Source organism: Pleurodeles waltl, chromosome 7, assembly GCF_031143425.1.
Source record: "Pleurodeles waltl isolate 20211129_DDA chromosome 7, aPleWal1.hap1.20221129, whole genome shotgun sequence".
Lineage (NCBI taxonomy): Eukaryota > Metazoa > Chordata > Amphibia > Caudata > Salamandridae > Pleurodeles > Pleurodeles waltl.
This window is the reverse complement of record NC_090446.1, coordinates 762,137,344-762,158,494: the sequence shown is the minus strand read 5'-3', so window position 1 is coordinate 762,158,494 and position 21,151 is coordinate 762,137,344. Positions and strand designations below refer to the sequence as shown.

Sequence of the window (21,151 nt, the reverse complement as noted above, 5' to 3'; positions counted from 1 at the left end):
GCGCCTTTACTGACCCGTGCTGCCCGTGCCTAACTCTGCTGCTGTGCTTCATCTGCCCTCTTCTCTCTCAAGGGCAACCTGTACGTACATTTTAAACACACCCACCCGGACCCTCAATGACCCGGCGCCAGGCAGCAGCCCTTACAGCAAACGGGTGCCATTGTTCAAGTGCAGAAGCCGGCCGCACGCACTGGTTGTGTTGATAATGTTCCCTCAGACAAACAGGGCTCACGAGAATTATGTGCACGTGCCCTCGAACGTACAGGGGCTCTAGGTAGGTGTGCCCTCGGGCTCACGGGGTGTGCGCACGCGCCCGCAGTCAGGCAGGGCCCTGCACGTGCGCAGAGAGACTCGGTGCTTTTGAGTTTATATGATGAAGCACAGAGGGGCCTGTGCACGTGCAGGAGGGGGCTCTGTACACGTACGTCAGACACACAGGAAGTCTGTACATCTACCCTCGCGCACACAGGCGCTCCATGCGTGTGCCCTCAGATACAAGAGACATTGGAACCCACGGGCACTCCTCACTCAAGGGGTGCCCCCAGGCATACCGGGACAAATGCTTCAGCGCCGGGCACAGGGGTATTAGGCAGCGCCCTCTAAATGTTACACTACAACACAAGTGCTCTGAGGCGCAGGGCGCGCATTTGTTCAGCGCCCCCGGAGCACCTTGGCACAGGCCGTAGCTTAATCTCATCTACTACATATGGTGTTCGGCACAGGCCAAGCAGAAGACTATTACATTTTAAAATCCCACTACGCCTCTCCATCGCCCCGTGATCTTGAACCGACGTCATTAACCAGAGCACCCGGCCCTCGGTTCTGAGGCATTTAACTTTGCTGACCTCACAATAAACTCCGTTCATAATCCGAAATGTGGCAGGCTCACGCCTTCTTTTTGTATTTACGAAACCATTAACCAAAGCTTTACAAGGTATATTTTTAAGATATTCTTGGTTGAATTTCTTAACCCTCTTTCATTTTTCCCATTTATTACGCTGGGTGACATACTGACCCCAGCCGCTCTCATGCTGTCACTCGCAGTGGACACAATGTACTCCAAACACAGACATGTAGCGGGCAGCCCTTCAGCTTTCTGTCACTGTTCTGGCAATACGTGACCCGGAAGAACAGAAGCTGTCGTCAGTGGCACGAGGAGAGCCCGCCCCAAGCTCTGTCAGTCTCGCCCTGTCTGTCTCACTCTCACCTTTCTCCTGGTCCTCTTTCTTGCTGTCTCTCACTCCGTGTCCGCCCCCCTTTCTGGCCCGTCCCTCATTGTATTCGTGTTCAGACCCCCCCACCCCGCTTTCATCAAACTCCATCGTGTTTCCCTTGGCCCCTTCTTCAATTTCTTACTCTCTCCATCGTTCTCCTTCTCTTTCGCCTTTACTTTTCCTTCTTCTTCACACTCTTTCCTTCTCTCCACCTCCTCTCTCTCGTTCCTCACTTTTTTTTGCTCTCTACCTCTTTCACTTTCTCTTCTGTGTCGTTCACTATCCCGGTCTCTCTTTCTCACTGTGTCTGTTTCTCCTTCTCTCTCCCCGTCTGACCCACAAACAGGGGGAAACAACCTCTCAAGGGGTCCGTGTGGCTCAACAGGGCTGCGGATAGCGCGAGACACCGGTAAACGTTTTGCTCGACAGAAACCGCCGCACACTCATATTCAGTGGCTAGCAAGGGTGTCCTGGGCCCTGGGAAGCAAAAAAAAAAAAAACTGTGATCCGTATTTCCGGTTTATTACTGAGATTAATCGAGGCGCTGCAGGAATTCAAACCCTTCGGTGGCACGGCACCTGCTGCACCACTGATAGATGCGCCTCTCCCCACCTACATTAAAGAAATGAGCAGACCCTCTCCTGGGCGGGGAAACGCCAGTCGAGTATTGCATCCTTCACGCGGTTACTCTGGTGTAACTCCCACGGACTATCGGCCGTTTCACGGGGCTTTGTGGGTTCTCAGTCACGTGCTGAGATTGCAGCGCTTGAGGAGCGACACGCAGTAGACATTCGAGTGATCGTGAATGTAGCCGAGTGTCTATCTGGCTGCTTATCGCGGAGCACAATCCAAGCCTGGCCTTATCGGCCGTGTTATTGTACGGTATGCAAAGAGACCCAACCACGGCAATAAAGATAGAAGTGTTTACACAACCGGAGCAGGGCACTGGGCTCTGTCTGCTGCTCTGTCTGGGTAACATGTTTGTGCGAGTATATATATGTATATATATATGTGTATATATGTGTATATATGTGTATATATGTGTATATATACATATACACAGACACTTCGTTTAAATCGACACGTATACGTGTATACCTATAAATATGTGCGTGTAGATTTAATACATGCTTTTGTGTGCGTATGCATGCATATATGTGCATCTTAGTCCGCGAACCCAGAGTGTGTGTACAGGTACAAGAAACTATTTGTTGCCTTTTTTTTTTTTTATTTCAACATTCTTCGAATTCTAACCAAACCCTGATTATGGAATTTATATCTTTGCATTTCCACAAGAGTTCCGGTAAGTTTTAATTCTTCTTCCTTTTCTTGCAAATATTGCACGTTTTATCCGTCTTTTTGTTAAAAAAACAACGTGCAAACTAAGGTTTACCAAGTGTTGTCTCCAAATAACGTATTTCCCCTCCCACTCCTGTAATATTAAAGAATTTAATTTGGAGCGTGTTTAAATTATATATATTTTTAAATCCATATCACACTGAATGTACATGCGCTAGTGTGCCTGGCACACAGTTGGACTACAGATCCGCGGGGCAATGATTTGGAAATCAGTGCGGTAGAACAAGGTGGTCCTAATGTGAAGCAACTATTCTACCCCGGGAAGGCATGCTTAATTCCCCCATTATGATCAGTAAAATGCAACTTTTCAGCTTTTGCGCTTAGGTCACCTACATAAACGTAAGGTATTGTTGTAACTTTATTTCTTTCGTACGTTTTGTATAATTTATTTTTTTGTTATATTTTAAGCGCTTTTCTTCAGATGCGATTTCTCATCGTTTTAGTTTAATTCTCCTAAGCATATTTTTACAATATAACTGCTTTCGATTTTAAGTTAATTTCCATAAATGTTATAAAAGGTGTAACTGTTTTTCCTAATTCTCTTTGTATTCTTAAACAATGTTACAGTTTGACTTTCTAAAAATGTGACTTCTTATTATTTTAAAGATTTATTTTACAAAAAAAGTTTTAAAATCAATGTAGTATAATCCCCCCGTATTTCCTTAAAGATGTTACGTTTTATCAATTTTACTGAATTCCCCAATTCAATCTGTAATAGTTTAACTTTTATCATTTTAGTCTACTTATCTGAAACAACATAACTTTTAAAACCATTTTCGCAAATACTTTTTGCATTTTTCAAGTGTCATTTTTTTATCCTTACTTGTTGAATCCCATGTGTTTTCTTTAAAGTGTAGCTTCTTATCGTTTTAATACGGTATATTACAGCAAGCTGACTTTTTATAATTTTACCTTAATGCCCCTTCGCTTCTGTAAAAAACATTTTTTTTCACCTCAAATAGTGTATTTTCAAATTCATTTTTAACAAGAAACCTTTCAGCGATTTTCCCTTAATTCTTAAAAACGCATACTTGTAAAATATACCTTTTTATTATTTTAGTTTAATTCCCCGAGAATCTTGACAGAAATATTTTATATCATTTTAACTGATTTTTCTCACACATTTTTAAAAAATGTAAATACTTTAGCTAGCTCCAACTATTTCTTTTTTAATGCATCATTTTATTCTAAATTATTTGTGCATACTTCTTCTATAATATCTTTAAAATGCTACTTATGAGAACTAGGTCGAATTTAAAAGGTTTTCAAAGGGTAACTTATTCTGTAATTTTGTTGTTTGTATCTGGATTTCAGATAAAGCCGTCTGCAAACTAGTCATCTTCTAGACTGGCTACATTTATATTTGGGTCTGAGTTTTCGTTCACGCCTATCTGTAGAAACCTAGATTTTGGAGTTCAAATTACCAGGGGCAGCCTACGGAAAGAGAGACTTACAGCTCACTGTACCTGGGGGTTATGAAACAGATCGCCCTCTTCACCTGCTCGCCCTCCCTGTCTTTTATTTCGCGTTGCAAAACGTCCGACCTCGAAAACTAATCTCGCTGTGTATAGCAAGCATGGGCCGAGGCCAGTGTTGGTTTGAGAATCTGCTCCCAGCCCCTCTGCCTCTCCCGGAAACGAATGATGCCGGAGAAGTCCGAAAAACCTTCTTGGAGTCTAACTTTGGACACTAGACCCCTCGTCTATATTTCTAGCTCCCAGAAACACTATAAAGGCGTCATGAATCACGTCAAACTTATTCGTACAAGTCTTTCAAACATTAGCAACATTTTTAATTTTATCAGTAGGAGTGTAGAGGAATAGCAATATCGCCTATACTTTGTGGTTTTAAATTAGGTAAAGAGGTTACATAAAAAGTAGAACCTGTTTCCTTTGCGCCCGGATGCAAATACTGTGCATGCAAATATGCTACGGCCGGGGTTTGCCTTGACCATTACCCCGCGTTATCAGCAGCACAGTTATTATAGCTGGTTACAGGAAAATAACCCGCGCCTTGTGCTCAACGAACGCGCCCAGTGACGCCACTGAGCGCGCGGCGAGGAACGCATCACCAAGTTAAAATGTCATTTGTAATTAGTCATGATAGCACAGGTACAGACGCAAATCTCTACAAAGTCATACATGCAGGGGGCCATATTCAAAAACACGGTCAAACATCATGCACCCTCACGCCATACAAACACACAGAGTAACTACACTCCCACACTGACCATCACAGACGCACGCCGTAACAAAAACACAAACACCACACACATACACCACATGTTAACTCACACGTACCGCACACACGAACGCAGAAGATGCACATGCATGCATATACCATAAACACGACACACACACTAACAGGGGTGCACAACAAACGCGCACAGCAGACACCACGCCCAGACTACTAAACACACACACACACAGACTGCCTAACATGCACACACACACACAGACTCCCTTACATATTGCACATACAATGCACACAGACACATAAAACACACACTCACATTTACACAGAGAAACACACCACATGTAAATACTCACGATGCCAAATGTTTGCATTGAATATTTGGTGATGTCGCTGTTGGTCATATAGTTGCTTCTAACATGTATGCACCATGAGCAATGAAGTAAATACTTAAAGCGTTGGTTTAAATGTGGTTCATACTTGTAAAATACGGCGTTGAAGTGTAATGTACACTGCGGTGTTTCAACCCTGGTGTACCCTTCCAGCTAGTGAACTTACTAGGATGATTGTTATTGGGGGTGTCTTCCAACAGCGTTTCTACTGTGCACCTTATGTGTGCGAGGCCGCCATTGGTTGACTCAGAAGAATGCCACGGATTTTTGGTTTGTTCGGGGCAGATCATTGTGCTACTTTATTTGACTTCGTACATAACTGCATGGTTTGTATTTAATTATAGTGCATTGAAGTGGCATACTCCTGCGTTACAGTGAATGGTACCTCGTCCCTGTAGCCCCTCACTGAAGCCGCCGCTCTGCTGTATTGCTTCTGTGGTAGGCCTCAAAGATCCCTCCCCGACCAGTCCTCAGCCCTCAGCCTCCCTCCCTCCTCGTGTTTATAAACAATGCATTTACAAACAGCGGCGTCTGACCTCATGTCACTGCGCCCCACCCGTCCTCAGCTCACTAAACACACATTTCACAATACAAGGCCTTTACGGCCGGTCATTGCCCTGTTTGACCTTTGTACATTTAAAGCATCTGCACTACAGTAAGGCTGCCATTTGTGCACTGTGCAAATAATGAGACTTTTAATGTTTGTTAAAGAAATATACTTGACAGATTAAATGTGAGTACCTTTGCTGTTTGCTGTTGCTACATTCGGATGAAGTTAACACCTTTCAAACTTGAAAACAACTCATTTTCACAAGCAGAGTCATCGAGCGTGTGTGCGTGTGCCTTCGTGTTTGTGTGAGTACACCTCGAGAACTGTGGTGGGTGCCATCATGTCTGCGAGTGCGCCTGTCAAGATAGAATACTGACTCAGGGGGTCGTGTTCGGGAGAAATCCACACTGATTTGCGGAGAAGAATCTTTTTCATCAATGGTCCGTTTATATAATTTTCTGTGAATACTGAAACGGGGCAGCGAGCAACCATCGGAAATTAGGATTAAGGCACTGTCTGAGGACAAATCATGTTACACGCCAGCCATTGAGAGCGCTTTTGTGTCTTCTTGCATGTTTCCCCTTGTGCGCAGACTCTGGCAGTAAATCGGAGTCTATAAAATCTACAGTGGCTAATAGCATTCTGTGGCCCTGGCGGTTGGGGGGGAAGAGGGAAGGAGGGTGTCTGTCCGTGTGTCTGCTCCGCTCACTGTCTCTAGTTTCTTTCTGCTATTCTAGGTGACCGTGTGAGGCATCAGCTTCCCAGCCTCACCTGGGACTGCTCCATGGTTTGTGTCTCATCTTGTTCGTAACTATGGTGCATGCTTACTCCTTTTGTGTCTCCCACACTCAGTGGATGTTGTGTGTGCCCAGTTTGTGCTTAGGAGTTGTTGTTTGCACCTGTAATTTTAAAGTGCCTGATGCTGTCCGTGGCTCAGGATTGTAACCACTGGGGCCTGTTTCCGGTGTTTCTGTCTGCTTCCCTCTGAGGACCTTGTGTCTGTTCCAGTTTGTGGCTATGGTTGTGTTTGCTACAGTGGTTACTGTGTGCCCGATGCTCTCCACGGGGGTGGATTGCACTCCTTATGTGTCTTTCTGATGTGTCTGTCCTCTCTCGCTGCAGTTTGTATTTGTTTCACTTTTTGGATGCATTTGCCCGTATTATGTGGGCCGTATGATTGGGTCCGGCTTCGGTGAGTGCCTGCACATCTGATGGACTGTTTAGAGTGTCCGCCCCTCTCAATAGTCTGGTGCGTGCCTACTCCTTTGTGTGACTATGGGATGAGGGCATTTGAGTATATCTGTCAGTGCCTGCTCATCTGCAGGGCGTCTGCCCTCTCTGCGGTCTCAGGTTTAGGTCCTTCTGTGGTTGAGTGGGGCCCTGCTCGTCTCTGGGCCTGTTCCTTTTCTTGGCTTCAGGGAATATACTCACTTCCTGCTGTGTTTTTGCCCAGGATATACTCTTCTCTCCAGTTTACTGTGAGCCGCCCCAATCTGTGGCGTTCTTATTATGCATCAGCACATTAATTATTTTAATTTATGCTTCATCTCTTTGGAAATGGGCTGTCGGTAGTCATTGTGTGGTTCGGAACCTGTCGTTACTCTCTGTTTAATTCTGGATTCAGTCACTTGTACCTTGTCTCTTTGTGTCTGAGATCTGCTTCCTTGCCCTAAATATATTACTGCTGTGCCTGAGTTACCTTCACCACTCCTACAACGAGTGGTTCCACAGTGTGCGCGTTTTTTATTTATGTAAATGGTTACTATTTCAAAGTGGCTCTGGACTTAGTGAACGTTTCTATTATGATCGTCTGCACTTTGTCTCTCTTTCTGGTCTGATTATGGGTTGTGTATTTATTTCTGGTTTGTTTTGGGGTTATGTGTCTATTCGTATGGGTTGTGCGTTTTGAAGCACTCTCCTATCCCTTTGCGAGGATGATTTACATTTACAAGCTTCAAAGTCACTAACAATTTGTGATAAAATGTGGTCACAAATCTCTTACTACAGCTATGCATTACCCAGCTTGGTATCTTGAGCTGCATTTAAGGAACCATTGCTTCATTTTAGAGTTGCGAATCTACAACCTGTTTTAACCCCCAAGAGTTAAAGAGTCTGAAGAGTCTGTAAAAGTATCACCCAATTTTTTAGTATTTCACTAATAGTCTAGTGCTAGTTTTAGTGCTCAATCAAAAATATCATGATTTGGCGCAAGTGACTTTATCTCTACGTGCCTCATGTTGTAACTAATTTCTAATGTAATTCATAAAACAGCAATACATTGTTCTATTTAGTATGACCCCGAGTGTATAATCACCTGGTTTCTTGTTGAAGATCCCTATTAACACTTTCCTTTTGAGCAAAACTGACAGCCACAACCTAGGTATCACGTAAACACAGATGATATCCAGGTACACACCAGGGTACACAAGCAATCATATACTTGGCTGCACATCATGGCATGCCACACACACACTTAAAGGTCTCTAAACTAGCTTTGCTTGAATCCCTCGCTGGGACCTTCTGATCGTATCTATTTGTGGTTTGATTGACCTTCCTGTCTACTTCTACTTCGATACCAACTCCAAAGACCCTGGCCTGGGCATAGTTCAGAACTTAAATGTCATTATTATTTCAGCTCAATAATGCTTTCTTTAATCGTTTGCTAGATCCTACCTCTTCCACTCATGTTTAACCGTGCACCTCTTGCACTCGCTCTCGCCGGCATTGGTTGTTTCAATCATATCTACCCGGGACTCCTACTTAAGACAATGCCCTAATAAACTCAAAATCATGTTGTCTGGGTAATAATTAGCCCAAAGCAAATGGATATTACTCCACATCAATCAGGGAACAGAATTCAAACCCCTCTGTCATATCCTTGAAATGCCGTATGAGTATGCCTCTGTCTCAGTTGTCCCTCTGAACTTCACAGAGGGACAAAAACCTAAGGCTAGCTGCTCCTAATGAAAGACCCTCCTTGTGGAAAGATAGAAATATGTTGAAGAAAGGACAATCCGCTCCAGGGCTCTGTCCTCTGAAACTGTTTTCAATGTTCCTTCAACGTCAAGGGAGACTTGTTTTAATTCTGACATATCCTAAATCGCCACCCATCCTGAAAGGCGTTTTGATTGAATGCATAGTACTTGGTTTCATTCCCTTATTCGTTATTTTTTCTCCTATGTCCTCTCCTTCCTCTTCCAGTGGAAAAGCTTAAAAGAGACTACCTGGCTTTATTGAAAGTTTAAAAAAACACAACTAATAAAACAGTTGTTCATCCCCTCTCCATCATAGCCTGGTGGCTATATAATTTGGCACTCACCTGGACCCCCACACACTGCAACATCCCATGTACAACACTTCATGGATGAGATGTTCATGGTGCGATAAAAATATTTTACATAAGATGCTCATGCACATTGGCGCTGGTCCTGTACTACATCAAACAAAAAAGGAAACCCGATGTATCTACCATTGGTATAGGAAGGGATTCCAAACCGTCACGTCTCCTGAAGCAACATATTCCTGTCAGCAAGTTTTTAGCTGCCCCTTGTTAGTTAGAACTCAGATTAACTTAGAAAAATGTAAAATGCTTTACTGCGATTCTAGGGCACCCAAAAAAGTTATTATGTGTGTGTAGGGGGAGAGGCTGGATAGTGGAGATGAACTGCTTCAATTACATGCTTGTGTGAGTTTTTGAGGCCAAAACATCCAAAGGAAATCATGTAGTTGTATATTGAAAATTATGTCTATTATTTCGCAGATGTGCTAAATACATTTTGAATGTTGCTATTATATACGTGTCTTAAGTACAGGGATTTCTGAGTTTTATGTGTATGTCAAGGAACGAAATATATGTGGTTATGGTGAAACTAAAATGTTTTCTTATATATAAAAAAAAAAAAAAACAGTTTTGCTGTGTGATTATTATTTCTTGCCTTGTGTGCTTAGTAATACGGCTCTGTGTGCTTAGCAATACGGCCCTTCTGCTCGAGTTTGTAAGTGTCCCCTTAACCCCTGCAGCCAAACTCTTGTTAGGGTACCTAGCTCTTTACAGGTCAATACCGACACTGCTCCCAGTTTTGGACTTTTGCGTCCAAAAGTCGACGGCGTAATGCAATCTCGTTGTATTTCATTAATTAGACTGAATCGCCTGAAAGCAAACACTTGTAAGCAAAAGGTTTATTACTGAAGACATAATCTGTAATAACGTGGAGTGCAGCATTCACCCTACGTCCTGATGTTTTGTTAAACTTTGGATCGTCCCCCCGGACTCAATTACATGTATGTTACTGTTTCTACCCGCTAAATACATTATGTAATTTGAATCCCATGTGCCCTAGTTTGTACTACATAGAACTAGAAATATTAAAGCCACAAAATCACTATAATTGTTGTAAGTACGCGCTTCGGCCAGTCGAGCGTGTAAAAAGTCCTTTGTGCTGGCCACACATGCTAGTAAACCCACCCAAGTCTGGCGGTAGAAATAAATGCGTCCCATGACCCCACAAGTACGTCCAAAAACCATCGGTCAACAAGGTCTCACTGATGACCACAGGAAGTAGAGACAGCAGGACACGCGCACGCAGGCAGTCACGCTGGCAGTCGTACGTTACGCGCAGACGCAGGCAGCCAGATCTCGCGCACGCAGCACGCACGCACACAGCTCCGGCAGCGTCGCTCTCACCCGGACTCGCGCCTCGGTCAAGTTGGTCCAGACTGCGATCTCCTCCCGCATGCTCATGTCCGGGTAGCGGTTACGCTGGAAGGTGGCTTCCAGCTCCTGAAGCTGCTGGCTGGTGAAGTGCGTGCGCTGCCGCCGCTGCTTCTTTTTCTTGGACGGGTCCTCGCCGGCGCCATCTTCTAGCTTCTGCTCCCCGCTCCGCTCCTTCTCTGCAGGCAAGGGAGGAAAGCAAGAGCACCAGAGAGTCACTCACTACCCGTCTAACACCAGAGCATAGGCCACAAATCCTGTTCCATGAGGGGCTGCGGGGGCAGGGAGGGCGGGGGTGGTCAGGAGGAAGTGAGGGGCCCCTGTAAAATACAACCCAGAACAGCAGCCGGCCACACTGAACCCACAGAGGGGGTATAAAAGTGGGACCAGCCTCTCGTTAAACGCGGACCAGATCCGTTTCTGCATCCTCCCCTGTCCTCAACAAGACCTCAGACAAAAGTTACTGTAAACACTGCACACACCCTGGCATTCAGCTGGGATTGGTAAATGTGGAACCTACATAAAGGAATTCCCCAGATGTGTGTTTTATATAAAACGTAATAACGGTGGCCTTTTGGTTAACCCTTGTATTAATATAATAGCGTGTGTATTTATTTAGCATGCAACACAAATGGTACTGTTTGTTTGCGCTTGAATAATGGGCGTTATTGTCCTTTAAAAAGACACATGCTTTTTCCGGTGCACCTTTCTGCTACAACAACAACTTTTTGCCTTGTATAACCAACGTGCGAGGCTATATTAACACAAACAAACACACACACGTAGAACTAAATGGACACACGAAGGTGAAATCGCGTAAATGGAAAGGAAAAGCTGCTCCGCTGTAAATTGTTAGTTGTTTTTACAAAAATTAAAATGAGCGAATAGTCTGGAAAGCAAGAATGTGCGGTGCTCTGAATGTTTTTGTTAAGATTATGTTTTTCAGAATATTCGAAAAAGGATGACTAAGTCGTACAGCCACCATCACGCCTGTTCACCGTTGGTACCATGAACAAGTTACTTTTTCGCATTTTATGCGTTTTCCATCTGAACACCAAAAGTGGATTACATGGGGACAGTTCCGCGCTGCTCAAACTATATTTAAAAGGTTACAGACTGTTAAAATACAAAATGCATGATTTTAGTTATTTTCTTTAAATGCGCATTTTGCTGGATTTTGCACATACTATATGTGCTGATATTTTGACTTCTCTTTTTCGTAATGTCTAGGGACCATGGGATCGCTGCGCTCTAGAATTAATGTTTCGCATTTGAGTGACTCAATAACTTGGTTTACTGCTTAATGTTCCTCTGGTTTGTTAAAACTGATAGATCAGCGTTTTTAAAGGAAAAACTCTATGATTTCAAACGTGAGTAAGAGTCCCCAGCAACCAAACTGAATTCTCAAGGACGATGCAGTCGATTATCTATCTATCTATCTATCTATCTATCTATCTATCTATCTATCTATCTATCTATCTATCTATCTATCTATCTATGCAGTGAGAATGATAGGTTACTGTTACTCAATGTATTTCTCACACACATGTTAATATAGGAACATCAATCAGGCTGACAATGTTTTGCACACCTATCAGATGCAGACGACAGAATAAACAGTTGCTATCAAAACTGTTAACTCTTTTGACCTTGTGTACAAGCTGTTAAACAGTTCAGTGCTCACTGAATAAGACCAGAGATTGTTACATCTGAGAAATGCTCTATACAGTGCTATATTTGCGTATGTCAAGACGAGTGCTTTGTGCACATTGAGCTTTAATACTTGAATTTTAAACCTAAATTTAAGATTTGATTGCGACTTATTATGGTTTTACTTATTCAGCGATGAATGTATAATCTGACTTTATTTATAATGCACGTTATTTCATAGGCCTTCAAGAATGCAAAATTAAACCCGAGGCCCCCGTCACTTTTGTATGGGCCAAATATCAGCGGCTAATGTGGAAACCAACATCCCCGGGCTGGGGGCTGCTTGTCTGCCAGGAGTGGGTGCAGGCTCGGGGATTCGGAGGGGAGATGAGAAGTCCGTGGGGCATAGGAAGACGTTTCAATCCAGAGTTGTCGTTTCCGCCGCTCACCAGTGTGTACTAGGTCTTCCTGTTTCAGCAGTAAGGGGCACTCCGCGGGTCCGAGGGCGGCGTGGAATGAAAACTTCTCAACTAGTTACATACACGAATGCAAGAGATCTTCAGATATTTTGTGAAATCGCTGATGTATCCTTTAATTTCTGTGGCGGTACTCAAGAAAATGCTGGGTGAAAACATATTTTCACAGTGTGATATAATTGCACTTCCTAGTTTTTCGTCTTGTTTTATCTTCCGAAATGCTTCACTTGTCGTCTTAATATTTCGCTAAAAGGGACTGTAGGAAATTACCTCCGGACACGTGTTTTCTAAAGGTAATGCATCGTCATTTCATAGATAGAGAATGGGAGGAGGCTTTAAGCGCTCCGAAGGTAGTCGAAGAGCTTGTTGGAGAGGACCTTGTCACGTGCCAGCCGGTGTCTCGCCACAGCAGAGCCCGCAGTAAATATACTGAGGCATATCCTCGTGAGCTGCTCACCACGGGAACCTATACCGGCGGACTCAACGGCAGTGCATCTTACCACTAGGGGTCGTACCGCCATGTACCCTACAGATGTTGTCCCTGGGGTGCCATGGCCCCAACAACGGTGCTTAATGCCACTGGGGTCCTGCTGCTCTAGACCCTACAGCTATGGTACGTTGGTACATAACACTAGGGGTCCTGATGCTCTGGACCCTACCACTGAGAGCCCTGTCGCTACGAACCCTACCATTGAAGGCCTTATGGCGAGGGCCCTGCCACCATAGACCTGCCTCTGTGTCCCCTACATGTGTGGATCTTTATTCCTTGGACCCCACTTCTGCTATGGGTCCTTCCATTGTGGACGCTTCACACTGCTGTTTGCAGGACCTTTGTGGGGAACGTTATCCAGAGGCCTGGACCCCTTTCTTCCCGGCCTTGCGTGTATGTGGTTAGCCGAGCCGAAGCGGACAGTAATGCCGCTATCCGTAAAAAAGGTACCCCACGGCGGAGTGAGAGGCCGACAGCCGGGAGTACTGTCCAGGGATGTCCTGATACGTGTCCAGCTCGTCCCGGTCGTCACCAACAGGCCTAAATAAAGTTTATGAATTGTCCCCGCTTCATACTTGTGAAACGGCGAATCCATCGTAGGGCTTCGCAACAAATGTGAGCCGTGGAAAATGAAATATTAAAGGGAATAACTCACATATGAGTACCACAGCGCTCCCTCAAGCTCGACTTTATTACACATGGATTTTAAATATGGCTGGATGAGTAACTGCAGTGCTGTCTGTCAAAAGTCCCTCCAGTGCTGCCGAGGGGCTCCAGTATAGGTGCAGGGGGCCTGTAGAGGGGCTGCAGTATAGGTATTGGGGGGCTTGAGGGGTACAAGTGAGGATGCAGTGTGAATGCACAGGGATTACAGAGGGGTTTACCCCTGCCCCAGCAGCACCCCTGGACGTGGCCTGTAGGGTCGGTGAGGGACGCATCCGAGGGCATCTGGGTTCCCCATGTTTGGAAAAGAAAGCTGATCTTTACAAATTGAAAGTAATAAATAACCCTCCGAACTCGAAACACAGAAAGAAGCTTCCCTCCTCACCTGGTCCTTATAAATAAATATTTTAAATATGTGCTTCAATGCAAAGTTTACGATGCGAATCTGACCGAAGCCGTCTCCCTGAGTAGGCCCCAGAGTGCGTGAATATCTGCTGGGGTGAGGGTCACGAGCAGAGCCTGTGAACCGCCCGCTGGACTGGGGCCCATCAGAGTCCAGGCCTTTGGGACGAGGCCGTATAAACCAGAGCGTTAGAAGGCCATTCTTTTATTATACCTGAAATGTTCAGCATCGTCGCTTCTTCGCATCTGAGGGTGAACTCGAAAATCACCCGTCCGTTTATCGCTCCGTTTTTATGCCTTTTCATTTCGACTTAAATGCATACCTTTTTATGAAATAAATTGCGGCCAACATACCCCGCGGTACAGACGAAATGTGCATCGCAAACAAGTCACCTCCTTGTGACGAGAGAAGGGGAGGGCAATATGTTAAGATTATAAACGGGAACCTTGGAATAGGTAGATAGGAATTCATACGCCTGTATGTATGATCAGAATTCGCGAACATATTGTGTAAAATGCAAGATGGCAAAGAAAGACTGAATTTCAAGGGTGTTTAAATTCCGAAGGCAGGATATATGCATCATCCCTGCCTTCTTAATTTGCCCCACACACTAAAATATTTTTGCTTAAAGTTAGCAGATTATGTGGCCGTGAGCTCACGTCTCCAGGCGAGCGAGGGCCGCAGTAGGCATCGAGATTTATTCCGCGAACCATTAAATTTTTTTAACTGATACGATTTTTAGTTTTGTCTTTGCAAAGCAGAACATACATGTGAAATATTTAGAATTAATCCATGCAACTCTGAAATGCATGTGAGATGTTTAGGCGTCTGCGTGTGAAGTATAATTTGCGATTCATTAGGATTTAGTTGGGGAAATCTTTAAACGTTATTTACGTAAGTTTTTTTAAATCAGTTTAAATCTGTGATTCAATCTGAACAAATATGGGATTTGCTACGATTAAAACCTAGAACCTTCAAAATGAATTTACGTTAGTTGTGATTTCAAAAAGGTTGTTTACAGCAAAGCAGATGATCGGTTGCCCCAGCGAACACTTAAAATGTATTTATTTTATTTGTTATTTCATGCGTCCTCATGTAAAAAGTTGAACTGAAAGGTGAGGTAATTCAAACGCTGCATGTAAAGCATGCATTGGGATCTGGTGCCCGAGTTTTTTTAAATCTATTTAGGCGAAATGTTTTTTTGAACGGCTGCGTTTAAAATAATTTACGCAATGTGCTGTTTTCGGCTGCTGTGGATAACGTTGCAGAAATATTTGAAGTTTGCGAAAGTGAAAGCAGCATTTAAAAGCGCTTTGTTTGGAAACAGATTTAGTTTACGCCGACTGTACCTGCGGACGGAAACGTGATATTAATTGTGTAAGCGGACGGACAGGCGTGGAGAAGCCTTGCGAAGATCCCCGGGACAGAGAGGTGGAATCTCGCACTGTCCGTAGGGGTTGTTAAAGCGCTACATTCCAGGAAGCACGCACCACTCCCAGTGCGCAACCCTAAGAGGCACTTACTGCTGGTCCCGTGCACGCTACTGTCTGCACACCTCCCTGGCTCCAGACATCGGGTCTAGTACACCCCCATAGACCAGACACCAAGTGTCACCCACACCACTCCTCACCTGCCCACCTCCCCGACAGACATCGGGTGCTGTACACCCCACAAGCCAGACACCAAGTGTCACCCAGCACTCCTTACCTGCCACCTCCGGGTCCGAGGACTCGCTGGCCGAGTTCTCCGCCGCCTCTCGGGGCTCGGCCGGCCTCTGCAGGTGGAAGGAGGCCGCCAGGTCGTGCGCAGGCGGCGGTCGCAGGCCATCGGGCAGCCGCTCCAGGTTCATGCCACCTTTGAAGGAATCCATGAGAAGGAGAGGGCTTTAGTGCGTGGCGGGCTCCTCGGACAGCAACATCCACCCCCTGGCATCCAGACCCCCTCGTTAGACGGTGGCCCCGGTCCCTGCCCTCCTCGGTGGCTCTGGTCCCTGCCCTCTTCGGTGGCCACTGACCCCTGCCCTCCTGGGCTCCACGGGCTCTGGCACGGGCTGCCAGTCCGGGCGCCGTGCTCAGCTGTGCACTGTCCGCCCGCTCCGAGGCCTGTAGTTAAGGAGGGCTCCTCCCACTCAAGGTGAAAACCTCCCCGTCTAGTAATGAGTGACTGCGCCCTGGGAGCGGCCTGCAGCCCCCCCGGGCCCGGGGGAGCGCCTCGCAGACAGGGACGAGCTCCCGGGCTGCCAGCAGAGCCCCTCTTAAAGAGACAGTGCCTGATCCCGGCCCTGCTGAAGTAAAGCCCCGTCAAACCCACCCGAGTGGGACTGTGGCAGAAGTGCCTGTGTGAGAGGGCTGGGGAAGCGCCTCGCGGGCAAGGCCGAAATGTCAGGCTGCTAGCAGAGTCCCTCTTAAAGAGACAGTAACTGCCCTGGCCCGGCTGAATTAAGGCCCAGACAAGTCCATCCTGTTGGCCAGGGCCAGAATGGGGAACTAAGTCCACCCCTAGCAAAAATATCTAAATAAGCACCTCTCCTTCCTCTCATCGCACAACCTCTCTCCTTCTACCCAGCCATTCTCGCTCTCTCTCCTTCTCTTTACTCTCTTTTGCCCCAGCCAGATCGCTTTCTCTCTACTCCCCCCTCCTTCCCTTTCTCTTTCTTTCAAAGCCCCTCTGCCTGCTGCAAGTAACCTCGGGGAGCTCGATAAAGTGACAGGTAAAGTGCCAGAGACAGCAGGAGCGGCCCTGAGTTTACAAAACTGACCACCACGGGTTCCAACCCACCGGGAATAGCCCCGAGTAATAAAGTGGCAGTTAGGCCCAGCAGCTGGCACTATGGTAAAAGCGGCGCCTAACTACGAGGACTAGGGAAGCGCCTCGCAGGTAGGGACGAGACGCTCGGGTGCCTGCCCAGAGAGAGTCTCTCTTAAAGGAACAGCGTCCCCCAGGCTGGTAGAGCCCAGTAGTGTCCGGCCTGTAGCCAGGCGGGCCTCTATGGTTATGACTGCAATGAGAGCGGCCCGCTTCCCTAATTAGGGCTCGGAGCTCCTCTCAGGCACGGAGGAGCTCTCAGTTTACCCCCGCAACACCCTGGTAGAAAGTTCCCTTAAAGCAACAGTAGCCCCAATTCTGCTTTCCTGACTGCGTAACCTAGGCCTGCGATCCCGCTCTGCTGGACTTGTATTTCTACAGCTGCCCTCGGGCTTGGGGAGCTCTCCGCACTCACGGGCGAGCTCCAAGGATGCCCGTGGGAAGGGAGTCCGTCTTAAAGGAGCAATGGCCGTTCGTGGTCCACCTCACTGCCCAAGTTAGTGAAGCCCCCCCAGAGTACCCCGCGCGTGTTCTCCCTCCCGGGGATCTGTATGTAAACATGCCTCCTGAAGGGGACAGTGCGGGATGGGTATTTTGTGAAACTCTGCTGCCCCTTATCGGGGCGCACACCCTGGACCTTATTAAAGTGTATGCCGCTTGGAGCTGTATTAGCATCGCAGCAGCCTGCGGAGCATAAATATTTATGCACAGTTCACCAAACACATACATCATTGTATACAATAGTCAGAAACTCTAGCCAGGCAATTCCACATCACCACGGCGTGCTTGGAGAAATCATGCACAGCAGACGAATCCATCTTCCGTAAATACAAGATGAAATCTCACCACATCAGATTTGATACATTTTACGGACACGACGAATGACACATATTTCGCACTAGCTAACGATAAAACGTGTGATCTATCTATCTATCTATCTATCTATCTATCTATCTATCTATCTATCTATCTATCTATCTATCTATCTATCTATCTATCTATCCAGCAATACAATATGCTTTTACTATCATTTCCTTTGTTATTTGCACCGTATTATTGGCCACTCACCATTTCCTGTATTAACCTCATGCCAGCTAGATAAATGTGGACCTATAATACTTGTTATTTAGAGCACATGTGGTAAAAAAATCTACTATAAACACGCATTCACATATTTATCATTACCGTGCTAATGTTAAATTCCATGTTATTACCATTGTACACTGTAACTAACACGAGAAAATAAAGTTCAGTGTCTCGGAAAGTGCACTTTGCAATAACATTAGAATGGAAGACTGCTCTGCCATATTGAAGGAGCGGGACTTTATCTCAATCAGCGAATTTAACCCCTTGAATCCTAGTTATGGTTAAATAATTTTGTTTACAACCACCACGCATGACAGAAGAGCACATCACCCATATGTTGTTACCACTGTCGAGGAAGAGAAGCGGCCCGATGAGGTATTTGAGGCTTCGATTCCCAAGAGTGACGCCTCCCCCACCCCCCACACTCAACAAAAGTCACAAATATAATAATACTCCCGGCTCATCGGGTATGTGGACCACATCTAGTATCTAACACGTTTACCTGCTTTCGTTGCACAAAAAGCAATGGTTTCCAAACCCATATTTTGAGATATGCTGTTCTAACCATCAATTGTTTTTTCGAAAAGCTTGGATATGACATCAGTGCGGTGAATTATGGCTTTCATTCGATGGGGGATCTGGACCTAGTCTAACATCCTTCTCCGTTCTTCTCAGTCACTAAGCCTGACATTACACTTAAAATATGACAACCACAATCTATCCTGCTGTGCTTAACCATCGTCCATTGTTTAAAAACAAAAGAAACCAAAAACAAAGGAAGCTTGAACATTCGATTGGAAATCGAGGAAGTTGTTAGCTGTATCTGGCAGACATGAACTTTAACACACAGTTACAAAGCCAAGTGGTCCGACTTGCATGTTGAGCCCTGGCAAAACGCTTAAAAAAAGCCTGATGCAGTGAAAAAGGAAAAAAACTAATTACTTTCTATACAAATGCATCTACTGGGTAAACCGTGTTAACGTGTGATGATTCAGTGTACTGTGTGATGCAAAGTAATCCCTCGGCATTGCAAGGCAAGCACTCCAAAGGTGGAAGATTAATACAACAGCTAATGGCATGTGGTGAGAGGGAAACCCCCAGGCTAGAGCCAAGGCCATTCTTAGACACATTTTGAAGAATTTAGGACAGCTGCACTGTTCAGTCAGAGCTAAACTCACCTCACTTCCACAAACAGAATGTATGGACTGTAAAGCATCTCTTCATGGGAACTGGCCTTTTGAATAACATATTTAAAAGTTGGTTTTCTTTCCAGGGCAGACAATCGAATGATATAGTCTTGTATTGAAAAGGTGCCATCGAAAAATATGTTTCCATTGATTTGGAAAAAAAACATGTTTTCTTCAAGACTGCATTGAAATATATATGATATAAAAATACACAATGTATAAGGTGTGTTTAGGGGTCCAATAAAGCCACTTCTTCATTTGGCCTCACTTTTCATTTTGTCACCAGAACCTCTGGATTAAACTGCTAATCCATAGGACACTGTTACACTTTAAACACCAAGTACAGAGTGTGCATATTTTTTTACAGGCACTAACTTTGGCATTTTATTATACTTATTTTTCTGTTGAAGAATTTTGAATGTGGCAAAAGATTTAACTGACGATGCATAAATGGAAGACATATGAGAGAGAAGGCGGTCACCGATGTTTTATTCTGAATTACCAGATCCGAAGGAGAAACTATATATATAATAATCACTGAAAATATCCAAGATAAAGTGAAGTAATGCTTAACTTTGGTCATAAAACATTAGCACATGTTTTAAAAAAATCCGACAACATTCTCATATAAAACACAGTTAAAGTGCAGTTACAATTCCTACTGCAAGCTGAAAAGTCGGAAATTATGGTTAGCTCGTTGGTCCATAACTCACACAACAGCCGTATAAACCATGACTCACACACCAAATGCAGTTTTCATTACCTCACCCTTAATGCGTGTGGTGCAATTACAAATGTAAATAATTATATGGATGAGACTCCATACCACATAATTCTTAACACTACGAACAAGACAGCTATGCCTTTTAGTTTAATTTAGTAGCTTAAGGGTGTGTTTTTATTTAATGTAAAGAGTTACGGTTTGTGTGTCTGTTGTGCCAACCCCGCCGGTGGGCAGTGTCGAATGGGCACATGGCAAGTGAATATAATGCATGATAACAAAATAGGAATTAACTGAAATAACAACAGTTAAATGTAAAGGTTAGTTATATCAAATAAAATGCAGGCCAAATAAACCCTGAAATGTGCAAAACTCCCAGTTAGGGAATGCAATAAACACCATAGCCCACACCGCCCACCATGATCAATACACCACGTTGCCAATGGCGCAGGAAAATAACTCATTTCCAAGAGCAAAGTATGATGTGTGGCTGAGTTCGGGTGTGTGTTCATAAGCACAACTAGCCAATCTCAGGATTTTTCCAGGGTTAGATTTGCTGAATCATAACTAATCTTCAACTGGCATTTATGTGCTTGTGTATGTTTATTCATATATACTCCCAAACATTTTGGGCATTGGCCACTTCTATAGGCGTAGACAGAAACACTTGTTCGAAAGGTGACGCGTCGGCGGGTGTGCGCCTGTCAAATCACTTATTACGTGCAATGAGGGCAGTCATTTAATACAGAACAAGGCCGTGCTCAAGGAGGGGCCGTCTCATTCTCTAAAATTAATGTTCTGTCCCATGTTTCCAGCTTTTTGTTGGTCACAATAAATGCCTCGGAGGCTACAATAATTACAATAAAGTACTTCAAGAAATAAATACAAAACAGCACACCTGTGCCCTTGTGGGCGTTGTGCGTAGGCTGTTTGCACGACACAGTTACAGTTAGCATTCTTGTGGGAGAATGTGTCCACAAATTGATATCAAACATCAACATTTCACACGTACATGACGGCTTGTTTATGTTTGCAGTTGTGTAAATGCATGCACACACGGGCACCGAAAGCAGGCACTAGACGCACACACCCTACACAAACCTCCGGGGTGGACTGCATTATCGGGTTGGCCTTTGGGGTGCCTGCGTACATATGTGTAACACGCTCAGAGTTAGGGTGGCCCACACGGGGCAGGGTTACACCGTGTGATTTCAGCAGGCAGGGCTCGACACCAGTCCTCTGTGCATGTCA

The 21,151-nt window shown here is 45.1% G+C and overlaps 1 protein-coding gene across 2 annotated transcripts in view; it reads right to left on the bottom strand.

Moving 5' to 3' along the window:
- The window catches only part of PITX1 (paired like homeodomain 1), a 93,220-nt gene that overhangs the window by 8,183 nt on the left and 63,886 nt on the right, over positions 1-21,151 (bottom strand). For both annotated transcript variants that reach the window (XM_069199239.1, XM_069199240.1), the window contains exons 3-4: positions 15,809-15,955; positions 10,393-10,598 (exon numbers count right to left, since the gene is read on the bottom strand). In XM_069199239.1, the coding sequence (XP_069055340.1) occupies positions 10,393-10,598; positions 15,809-15,955 (353 nt within the window). The remainder of the gene's footprint in view (positions 1-10,392; positions 10,599-15,808; positions 15,956-21,151) is intronic.